General features: G+C 44.2%; 1 protein-coding gene across 1 annotated transcript in view; it reads right to left on the bottom strand.

The window, feature by feature from the left end:
- KSR2 (kinase suppressor of ras 2) overlaps positions 1 to 12,454 on the bottom strand; it is a 348,927-nt gene that overhangs the window by 261,814 nt on the left and 74,659 nt on the right. Inside the window, exon 3 of the mRNA XM_040251625.1 lies at positions 7,807 to 8,320. Coding sequence (XP_040107559.1) covers positions 7,807 to 8,320 — 514 coding nt within the window. The remainder of the gene's footprint in view (positions 1 to 7,806; positions 8,321 to 12,454) is intronic.

The following is a 12,454-nucleotide window of genomic DNA, read 5'->3' as shown; positions in this document are numbered from 1 at the left end:
GATCGCTGAAGAAAGCTTTCTTATCTCTTCTTGTTATTCTTTGGAACTCTGCATTCAGATGCTTATATCTTTCCTTTTCTCCTTTGTTTTTCACCTCTCTTCTTTTCACAGCTATTTGTAAGGCCTCCCCAGACAACCATTCTGCTTTTTTCCATTTCTTTTCCATGGGGATGGTCTCGATCCCTGTCTCCTGTACAACGTTACAAACCTCAGTCCATAGTTCATCAGGCACTCTATCTATCAGATCTAGGCCCTTAAATCTATTTCTCACTTACCCTGTATAATCATAAGGGATTTGATTTAGGTCATACCTGAATGGTCTAGCAGTTTTCCCTACTTTCTTCAATATGAGTCTGAATTTGGTACTAAGGAGTTCATGATCTGAGCCACTGTCAGCTCCTGGTCTTGTTTTTGTTGACTGTATAGAGCTTCTCCATCTTTGGCTGCAAAGAATATAATCAATCTGATTTCGGTGTTGACCATCTGGTGATGTCCATGTGTAGAGTCTTCTCTTGTGTTGTTGGAAGAGGGTGTTTGCTATGACCAGTGCATTTTCTTGGCAAAACTCTATTAGTTTTTGCCCTGCTTCATTCCGCATTCCAAGGCCAAATTTGCCTGTTACTCCAGGTGTTTCTTGACTTCCTACTTTTGCATTCCAGTCCCCTATAATGAAAAGGACATCTTTTTTGGGTGTTAGTTCTAAAAGGTCTTGTGGGTCTTCATAGAGCCATTCAACTTCAGCTTCTTCAGCGTTACTGGTTGGGGCATAGACTTGGATAACTGTGATATTGAATGGTTTGCCTTGGAAACGAACAGAGATCATTCTGTCATTTTTGAGATTGCATCCAAGTACTGCATTTCGGACTCTCTTGTTGATCATGATGGCTACTCCATTTCTTCTGAAGGATTCCTGCCCGCAGTAGTAGATGTAATGGTCATCTGAGTTCAGTTCACCCATTCCAGTCCATTTTAGTTCGCTGATTCCTAGAATGTCGACGTTCACTCTTGCCATGTCTTGTTTGACCACTTCCAGTTTACCTTGATTCATGGACCTGACATTCCAGGTTCCTATGCAATATTGCTCTTTACAGCATTGGATCTTGCTTCTATCACCAGTCACATCCACAGCTGGGTATTGTTTTTGCTTTGGCTCCATCCCTTCATTCATTCTGGAGTTATTTCTCCACTGATCTCCAGTAGCATATTGGGCACCTAATGACCTGGGGAGTTCCTCTTTTGGTATCCTATCATTTTGCCTTTTCATACTGTTCATGGGGTTCTCAAGGCAAGAATACTGAAGTGGCTTGCCATTCCCTTCTCCAGTGGACCACATTCTGTCAGACCTCTCCACCATGACCCGCCCATCTTGGGTTGCCCCGCAGGCATGGCTTGGTTTCATTGAGTTAGACAAGGCTGTGGTCCTAGTGTGATTAGATTGACTAGCTTTCTGTGAGTATGGTATTACTTTACCAGAGGAAAAAAATAGTTTTTCCCCCTCTGTGTATGTGTGTGTGTTTTAGTGATGTCGTAGGAGTAAACTCACACTCATAAACTCAAATGCAAAAGAAAAGAAAAAAGGAAATGTGTCGTCATTCAGTCGTGTCTGACTCTGTGACCCCATGGACTGTAGCCTCTGCAGCTCCTCCGTCCATGGGATTTTTCAGGCAAGAGTGCATAAAAACATCTTTGAGAATGCATATAAAGCAGGAGAAATGGTTTTGGCCAAGACTGATCACAACAGTTGTGATCCAGCCCAATATACCTGGGCCGCAAGGCTTCTAGTGATAAGAGGCGGACTACTGCAAATATATTCTTGCTTTCTTGCCGTGTTTTTCCTACAAATGCCCATGAGATGCTACTGGGGACAAGACTGAACCCCAACAGATCTCTGCTAAACACCACTGTGGGTATGCCTGAGAGTGCCCAGGATAAATGGTCTCAACCACAGCCTTCCTTGAACCCACAACCTAGCAGGGTGTTGGTGCTGAAAAAAGCATAAGAAATGATGGTTTTGAAAGATTCAGTCCTGTTTAGAAAGACCTCTAAAAAGTTGAGAAAAACATTCTGAAACCCCACATCCCACTGAGAGGAAATAAAAACAGGCTGAAAACTGCCAAGTTGGCGGCAAAGAACCATCCCCAGCAGGGCTACCAGACGAGAGAGAAGAAATCAGATACTAAACAGACTAACTGAAACCAGAATGAGCTGAGCGATTCTGGACGTGCCTCTGGCCACATTCCACAGGATGAAAGGCCACCTTCTCCAACCTTCTCACCTGCTCCCTGGTGGGGTTTATCCCCAAACCAAAGCTGTCCAGAGTGAGAAGAACCCCCAGAGAAAGAAAAAATCTGTGTATAGTTGACCCTTGAACAATACAGGTTTGAACGGCATGGGCCACTTACACACTTTTTTTCAATAAATCATACATAAACTGTGGTTGGAACCATGGAAATGAAGGGCCAACTCTGGGACTTCCTCGACAGGTCCCAGAACCCATCCTCTATAGGTACAGAAGGATGACTGTATATCAGACACAAGTTTCACAAAGCAATACTAAAACTTAGCCTCACTAAAGGCAGTGCATTCCAACATAATTGAGTCTGGGATAGTCTATTTCATATTCTTAACACTGGTCACAGCCCATTAAAATAAGCTCCTTGAGAAAAGTGAACCCCGTACAGTGTTGGTGGGAATGTAAATTGGAACAACTACTATAGAAAACAGTATAAAGGATTCTCAAAAAACTAAACAGATAACTACCATGTGACTCAGCAATTCCGTTCCTGGTGTGTATGTGTTAGTTGCTCAATTGTGTCAGACTCTTTGTGACCCCATGGACTGTAGCCCGCCAGGCTCCTCCGTCCATGGGATTCTCCAGGCAAGAACACTGGAGTGGGTAGCCATTCCCTTCTCCAGGGAATCTTCCCAACCCAGAGACTGACCCTGGGTCTCCTGCACTGCAGGAAGACTCTTTACCAACTGAGCTACCAGGGAAGCCCACTCCTGGGTATATATCCAAAAAAAATAAAAAACACTAATTCAAAAAGATACATACACCCCAGTGTTGATAGAAACATTATTTACAGCTGCCAAGATATGGAAGCAACCTAAGTGTCCATCAACAGAGGAAAGGAGGAAGAAGATGTGGTATCTGTACAGGATGGAATGAAGAACAAAATGTTGCCATTAGCAGCAACATGGATGAACTTGGAAGGCACTATGCTAAAGTGAAATAAGCAGAGAAAAATAAACACTGCATGATATCACTTATATGCAGAATGTAAAAAAAACAAACAGACTAGTGACTATAACAAAAAAGAGGCAGACTCACAGACATAGAAAACAAATTAGTTGTTACCACTGAGGAGAGGGAAGGAGGGAGGGACAATAGAGGGGTAGGGGGATAAGAGGTGGAAACTATTAGGTATAAAATAAACTACAAGGATATGTTGCACAACATGGGGAATATAGCCAATATTTTCTAATAACTATAAATGGAGTATAACTTTTAAAAATTGTGAATCTTTATATTATACACCTGTAACATACAATGTTGTACAGCAACTATACTTCAATTTTAAAAATAGACCAAAAATATAAGCTCCTTAATACTGGTCTTGGCAATGATTTTTGGAGTATGACACCAAAACCACAAGAAACAAAAGGAAAAGTAAGTGGAACTATATCAGACTCAGAAGCAAAAGAAACGAAAATGAAAAGACAATCTACAGAATGGGAGAAAATGCTTACAAGTCATATGTCTGGTAAGGGGTTAATATCCAAAATACGTAAGGAACTCCTACAACTCAATAGCCAAAAAAAAGCTCCAATTAAAACATGGGCAAAATACCTGAGTAGACCTTTTCTCAAAGAAGATTTACAAATTTACAAAAGGCCAACATTTACATGAAAAAGGGTTCAGTATCACTAATCGCCAAGGGAATGCAAAACCACAATGAGATATCACCACTCCACACCTGTTAGAATGGCTACCATGAAAAAGACAAGTGTGGGTGAGGAGGTGGAGCAAAGGGACCCTTAGGCACTGTTGATAAGAATGTAAACAGTGCAGCCACCATGGAAAACAGCACGGAAATTCCTCAAAAACTTAAAAACAGAATTACCATAAGACCCTGCAATCCCCCTTTTGGGTATATATCCAAAGAAGATGAAATTATTACCTCAAAGAGATATCTGCACCCCCACGTTCACTGAAGCATTATTCACAATAGCCAAGACATGGAAGCAACCTACACGCACACCGATGGATGAACAGAAAAAGAAAACATGGCGTATAGACAGATATATAACACACACAATGGAGTATTATTCAACCACAGAAAAGAAGACATCCTGACATGTGCAACAACGTGGGTTGACTGTGACAGCATTAGGCTATAAGGGAAATAAGTCAGAGAAGGACAAATACTATGGTTTCAGTTACACGGGGAATCTAAAACCACTGGATTCATAGAAACAGTAGAATGGTGGTTGCCAAGAGCAAGGGGGTGAGAGAAATGGGGAGACGCAGGTCAAACAGTACCAACCTGCAGGTATAAGAATAGGTACCGGGGAATCTAGTATACCCGTGTTGACTGTTTAACAATAAGTATTGTTAGTACTTGAAAGTTGCTAAGAGAGCAAATCTTAACTGCTCTCACCACACACACACAAAAGGTAATTATCCGAGGTGATGGATGTGTTAAATAACCTTATTGTGGTAATCATTTCCCAATATGTGTGTGTACTAAGTCATCACATGGCACACCTTGAACTTACAGAGTGTTATTTGTCAATTACATTTCAATAACACTGGGAAAAAACAAACAGGCAAAGGGCAGCCTCTTTCACTTTGCCCCCACCTCATAGATTAGAAGATGGTGTGTCTGTCCAGCCAGGCTCTCCTGGTTAAATTCCACCCCACTCTGTGGTCAACACAAGGAGGGACATGGAAGATGTATAATCTGTGGACACAGAACCACAGATTATGGCCAGCAAACCTGAAATGCCTCTCCCATCTTCCACAGTGGTAGCCTACATTCCTGAAACCCTCCCACACCCTCACCCTGAGGTCTCAGCAGCACTCTCAGTCCCTCAGGATCTCACGAAAACATAAAAATCAAGCCGACCTCCAATCAGAAAAGCATCGGCCCTCTGCCGCGGTCTCTGATGTCCCAAATAGGTCTGGTGAAACAGAGTGTTTCCAATCCAGACCTCACATAGAAGCTTGCTAGCCTTCCTAAAATCAGATGCAATCGTGTCTTCCACTTAAATCACTTTAAGGGCTTCCCTTTCAGGCCTCAGGAGGGAGAATCCCTCACTGTTTACAATTGGGCTTCTGTTAGGGCATACCACAGCCCGTAGGATTAGGGTTAGGGTTAGCCAGATGCAGTCAGGCACCTGGTTTTATAAGCAAAGTTTCCTGGGACATCACCACGTCCACCTACTCAGCTACTGTCTGTGGCTGCTTTTGCTACAATGGCAGGGATGCCGCAGAACAGCGGGACTGCGAAGCCGAAAGTATTTACCACCAGGCCCTTCACAGAAAAGCGTGCCCATGCCCGGCTTTCCTGCCTAACTCGTTTTTTGTCATTGTTGTTATATATATATATATATAAAACTCCATCTCTAGGAGTTTTCCACTTCCCAAACTGAAACTCTGTCCCCAGTAAACACAACCTCCTCATCTCTCTCCTTCAGTCCCTGACAACCTCTGTCCTCCTTTCTCTGCGTGTGAATTGGCCTCTTCTAGGCACCTCACATCAGTAGAATCAGACCACAGTTGTCCTTTCATGCCTGGCTTATTTCACTTAGCATGACATTTTCAAGGTTCACCCTTGTTGTAGCAGGTGTCAGAATTTCGTCCCTTTTTATGGCTGGATAATATTTCGTTGTATGGACCACACTGGGTTCATCCCTTCACCTGCCTATGGACAGTTGGGTTGTTTCCGTGTTTTGGCTGTTGTGAACAGTGCTGCCGCCCAAGCTATGAGTCTCTCCTTACATCACCTGTCTGCTCCCTTAGCCACAGAGTCCTTCTAGTTGAGTTCTCTAGAGGGTCACATTCACACTCCCTTCCTGGAACACCTCCCACCCCTTCCACCATCTTAATCCCCAATTAGTCTTCAGTCCCAACAGTCCTTTAGAAGCCTCCCCAGTGCCCCTCCCCCACTCCCCTGCCACTCACCTTCCTGCCAGTGCAAACTCAATCAGGTCCAGGTTATAAGCTCTGATAGCTTCCTACACTTTCTCCTGATGGCCTGTAATGCTGTTTGTAATTACTGAACACAAGAGTATAACACCTACGTGTGGTTATTTGATTAATGTCGATCCTCACAGGACCAAAGGCTATGTCTCTTCCTTTCCATACACCCCTGCCAACTAGCCCAGAGCCTAGAACCTACCCCATTTCATCAATTCTAAGATGCACATTTTAAAACTTTTATCACAGGATGCATGGTAATGCAAGCTCATGAAACAACCACTAAACTGTTGAGATGGAAACACAATGAAACATTCCCCAGTGCTCCCCTACATCAGAGTTCCCAGAACCAAGATCCACACCTCTCATAAACAACAATCGCCAAATGTAGACTCCTTCCCATATCTCCTAAAAGGATTATACATAACCACTTTATCTTCTAATTGGAGAAGGCAATGGCACCCCACTCCAGCACTCTTGCCTGGAAAATCCCACGGACCGAGGAGCCTGGTAGGCTGTAGTCCACAGAGTCGCGAAGAGTCAGACACGACTGAGCGACTTCCCTTTCCCTTATCTTCTATGCCTCAGATGCAATTTTGTTAAATGCAAATATTTAAAACATGCTACCCACTCTTGTGATCCTGTTTAGCATTTCTTCCATTTCTAATACACAGAGAACCTCAAAGTCTATAAGGGACCCAGGTCAGAGTCAGCCTCTGAGGGATCCTGCAGAGAGTTGTCCCATTTCTCTCATTAGCCAGCACTAACCACAGATACTATGTGCTGGCAGCAAGACCCCTCCAAACCGGAGCCAGGTATACAACATATCCACTTTCAGAGCAAGTCCTACGCATAGGGTCTATCAGAGCTGCGCTGCCCAGCACAGAGGCCACCAGACACAGGTGGAACATGGCCACACTTGGAACACGGCCAGAACCAATTGAGATGAGCTGGAGGTGCAAAATACGCTCCAGATTTCAAAGACTTAATAAAGAGAAAAGAAAAAAAAATTTCCAAAGTAATATTTTACTCTGATTCTGTGCTGAAATGATCATGTTTTGATAGATTGGGTTAAAAGACGTATTTTGAAAACTAATAACACTTGTTTCTTTTTACTCTTTTTTAAGACAGCTTTCAGAAAGCAGAAGGCCGCATGTGCAGCTGGCACCCTATGTCTAGGGGCAGCACTAGGACAGACCCTGCACGGACTGGCAAGTGTTCCATCCAAAAGGGCTGGATGGAAAAAAAAAAAAAAAAAACAACAACAAAAGGGCTGGATGGTAAAGATTTCAACTCTGTGGGCCATACTTAACTCACCTATCACAGCAAGAAAGCAATCACAGACAAAACAGAAGGGAATGAACCTGGATGGGGTGCAATGAATTCAGAATTGGCTCCTGGGCTACAGTTTTCCAAATCTGACTTTAGAGCATGAATAGTATAAAAAGAGGTCATTTCCGGGAAATTCTTTTCTATTCATTTCCAGCCCAGCCATTAGAGAAAATCCACCTTTCCTTCAACAGGAGGAGGGGAATACAGCCGATCTGTGGCTTGGCTGGCTGGGAGGCTCAGCTACCCCGGGGGGCCCCACCAAAAGCACTCACTTGGGCGTGTGGGCCTCGTCAACGCGGTGACCCAGCTGGAATTCGTGAGACTTGCTCCGATGCAGGGCCGTGAAACCCGGGATGAGGTGGATCAGCTTCCGGGAGGAGGGTGGCGGGGTCCCCGGGGGCTTCAGTTTGTTCTTCCTCCTCATGGGCGGCGTGCCCGGCGGGGTCACGGTGGTGACGATGTTGGGGGTGCGTGGCGGGGTGCGGACCGCGTGCCTCTGCCGGGGCGACGGGGGCAGGGACCGGTGCCCGGACTCCAGCGGCGGGGGCGGGCACAGGCCCGGGTAGGCGTCCACGGTGAGCCTGTCCACGTGGGTGTACACGGGGGGCCCCAGGGTGGGGCTGGCGTGACAGTAGTGCTGGACGCACTTGGACTGGACCCTGGGGCTCTGGGAGAGGTGGGTGCGGATCCACGGGGTCGGTTCCGGGGGGCACACCGGGTTGTTTTCCTTCCCCGTCTCCGTGGTGGGCCACTGGATGGTCCAGTCTTGTTTGGAAAGGTTGCCTCCTGAGTTGGAACAAAGAAGCAAAGATGACAGGTGAGCTATGAGAAAGCTGCTTAATTACACCATCTGCACGTTACCATATAAGCACATTACACCCTGAACACTGCCTGCTGGTTACAGGGTGAGTTTATGCACCATGAGTTGTACGCACAATTTACATATATTCAACCACACCCACTTGGCCCCAGCAAAAAGAAAGAAACCCTTCCTTGACCCTCTCATCATAAGCCTCATTCAACAGCCTTGCCCTCCACTGTCCAGGATTGGGGAGCCCACAACTCAAGCGTCCAAGGAAAGAACTTGCAGGTGTGAGGAGAGAGGAGGAGGATGGCGAGGACAACAGCATAGCAGTAGGAAGGGGGTTTTTTGTTTGTTTGTTTTGTTTTGTAACAGTTTATTAGAAAAAAAAATGGAGCACTGAACAAGTAATATAATAAAAATATCCTACTGTCTGGACACAACTTGAGGTTTTCAGCCCTGATATGAGCTACGTCAGAAAATAAAAATAAATCCACTAGTGTATTAACATTTTTCACTCATTTTCTGTATTGAGAGCACAAACACAAATTTGGTCTACATGTACAGACCCTCAGGCCACAAAATGCAGTCCTTCTACACCATCTATGCAAAGTGATGTAAAAGCATGAGTCAAATACCAATACCAAACTACAGGATCCAAAACCATCTAAGTCAAGCCAGGTACTTCTCTGGGTCTCTTTTCCGGTGTCTAGGTACAGGGCAGATTTTATACCAAGTTCAGTGGAAAGCCAATGAGGGTTTTGATCTAAAAGTTCATTTCTCCAGTTACCAACTGTCACCGAACAAAGATATTATATTATTATTGACTATATTCCCCACACTATAACGAGACTTACCGTGATCATTTTGTAATATATAGAAATTTTGAATTACTGTACTGTATACCAGGAACTAACATGGTGTTGTAGGTCAATTATACTTTAAAAGACAAACAAACTCAGAGAAAAAGAGATCAGATCTGTCATTCCCAGAGGCAGGGGTTGGGCAGGAGGGGAACTGAATGAAGGCAGTCAACAGGTACAGACTTCCAGTTACAAGATAAGGAAGTACTAGGGATGTCATTACAACATGACTGATACAATTAACACTCTCATTTGTTACATATGAATGTTACTGAGAGAATAAATCCTAAGAGTTCTCATCACAAGGAAAGACAATACTTTGTTTCTTTTCTTCTGTATCTATAGAAGATGATGGATATTCACTAAATCTATTGTGGTCATCATTTCATGATGTATGTAGGTCAAATTATTATGCGGGACACGTTAAACATAGACAATGCTGTATGTCAAACATTTCTCAATAAAACTGCAAGATAGATATTTAGATGTAGATAGATAGAGACAGATGATGGATAGATAGATGATAGGTAGAGATAATAGATGATATATGGATTGATAGATGATGATGGATAGATTGATGATAAAATGATTATAAATAAAATTTTAAATAATCCAAAAAAATAAATTAAAAGAAAGTTCATTTCTCAAGGATACTGGGGATGCTGCACGGACAAGGAGAACCCAGTTAGAGGGTATCACAGCGCTCCAGGCAAGAGGTGATACTGCCTTCCAGTTGAGTGGTGGCAGCAGAGGTGCAGAGAAGTCGGCAGGTGTCAGTGGAGGACCACGTGGAGGGACTTGGCAGAAGGCAGTCGAGTGGGCCCTCCCACCACAGCCCAAGGGAGGAGATTTGGGACAGAAATAAATCCCAACTCGTGGCTGACTAGCAGTAACAGTAATAATTATGATAAGGGCCATAACGAGAGCTAATTCATAGGGCCTTTGACAGTTTATAAAGTGCTTTCACGAACACTGTCTCACTGCCCCCCTTTTAATTAAAACAACTCATTTTGTTATTACATATTCATTATAGGAAAATTAGAAAATTCAGATAAGGAGAAAGGCAATGCTGTTCTACAGCTTAGCCATCATCCCTATTAACGCTCGGCTGTGGAGCCTGCCAGATGGTTTGCTGTGCATTTTTTTTTTTTAAGAAATGCCATAAGATCTTATTTAATGGTTTGTCATCTGTTTTCTTCATTTGTTATATTGAGACTGTTCCACATCTTACTTTTTTCATAAATTTGTGTGCAAAGGGCCATTTTGATCTCCACTTTGTAGATAAGGAAATGTATGGGCAGAGATGATGTTTCCAAGGTTACAGCAGAGGTGGGGACTGGCAGCTGGGGTTCAAACCCAGGATCTCAGCCACCCCAACAAGGAGGGAACCAGACATCTGGGAAAGAGTGGGACCTGCATTCACCGAAGACCCTGGACCATCGTAATGAGCTAAATGGGAGCAGGAGCTGGAGCCAGGGCTCTTTCTGGCAAGAGTCACCTTGTTCCCTCCTCCAAGACTTTGCCAGAACATTCTACCAATATCACCATCATTATGGTGTCGATTCTTAAAATATTTGCACATATACATCAGCCCCGTGACAAGAGAGTCAGCTCTGTTAGTCAGGTGATTTGGCCTTAATTCTGGCTTTACCTGCTTCCTGGCTGTGTGACCCTGGCACTCATCAGGCTTCTCTGAGTCTTGACTTTATCAGTAGTAAGACAGGACAATAACAGATATGCCCCATGGGAATGGTGTAAGGCTCAGATGCAATAACACACGCAACATGCTGAGCCCAGCACCTGGCACACAGCAGGCACTCCATAAATGTTAGCTGCTTGTATTGTCATTCCCCACACCATGGTGACATGTTGCTACCTCCCATTTACAGGTGCTGAGAGCTGTCCACACACTGGGTGACACCACCACTCTGTGTACCTCTAGGAAGTATGAGGTTCAGAGAGGCCGAATAGCTCTGAGAGCTGGGGACAGAGACTCAAGCCCAGATCAGCTTCTCCATCACGCGGTAAACTCCTGACTGATGTATTTGCTCGGGAAATACAAACATATTGGCAAATGGGCCTAATTAAAGCATGTTTAGGAAAGCAAATCATTTTTTAAGTTATCTTAATCATATACTGCACTCCAAGGCCACAGGAAGCACTTTGGGCATTATCACTAGACCTCATGGTCCCCTGAGTGAAGTGAAAAGATGGGACTGTGACTCAGAAAGATCCAGCTGATCAGCTCTGTAACCTTGGGCCTGTTACGTGACCTCTCTGAGCCTCTGTTTCAGGGTCTGTGAAACTAGAATGCTCATGGCTCCCTTGGAGGGTGCAGTGAGGATTAAACATACTCATTCATTCATCCAAGTATATTTCACAAATATTTGAACTCTTCTCATATACCAGGCACTGTTCTAGGCACTGGGATAGAGGAATGATCAAAAGAGCTGAAAGTCCCTGTCTTCAGAGTGCACGTTCTTGGTAAAGAAAGAGAGAAGGGAATGGGATGAACAAAAAAAGTGACAGTATATTATCTATAAGATGTCATATATAATATATATGTTGTCTATAATATGTCAGGGATAATAAATGCCATGGAGGAAAAGAAAGCTGGACTTGGGTACCAAGAGTGTGCTGGGGATACCTCAGTCAGGAAAGGATGAGCGGGCATCTGAACAAATTATCAGAGTGAATCAAGGAGTGAAATAATGAGATAAGACGAGTCGAGCTGTCAGTAGAGCCTGGACCATGGGATGATGCAGACAAATGGGCAGGTGGGTGAGGATGAGTGAGACAGCGACTCTGGATGCTGGAGACTCGTCCCATCTGCTCCCCAGGCATTCGCTGGGCCGGCCCCTGGGGTCGGGGGTTTGTCTTCCTCTGTCTTCACGGAGCTCACAGTCCACTGGGAAGGTCCATGATGAAACAAGCACCACTACACTCCCAGGTATAGATCCAAAGGAACTGAATGCACCACTCCAGTGTTCGTATGTGAATATTCATATCAATGCTCGTCGCAACAGCCAAACGGTGAAAACAACTCAAACGCTCATCAACTGACAAATGGGTAAGGTAAATGTGGTGTGTCCACACAATGGAATACGATTCCACCATCAAAAAGAATTAAGTACTGTTACATGCTATGATTTGGATGAACCTCCAAAACATGATGCCAAGTGGGATCAGAATGGCCCATGATTCCATTTATAGGAAATTTCCAGAATAGGCAAACCCATAAAGACAGAAATCAGA

Source organism: Oryx dammah, unplaced genomic scaffold, assembly GCF_014754425.2.
Source record: "Oryx dammah isolate SB20612 unplaced genomic scaffold, SCBI_Odam_1.1 HiC_scaffold_12, whole genome shotgun sequence".
Taxonomy (NCBI): domain Eukaryota; kingdom Metazoa; phylum Chordata; class Mammalia; order Artiodactyla; family Bovidae; genus Oryx; species Oryx dammah.
This window is presented reverse-complemented; position numbering and strand designations above follow the sequence as displayed.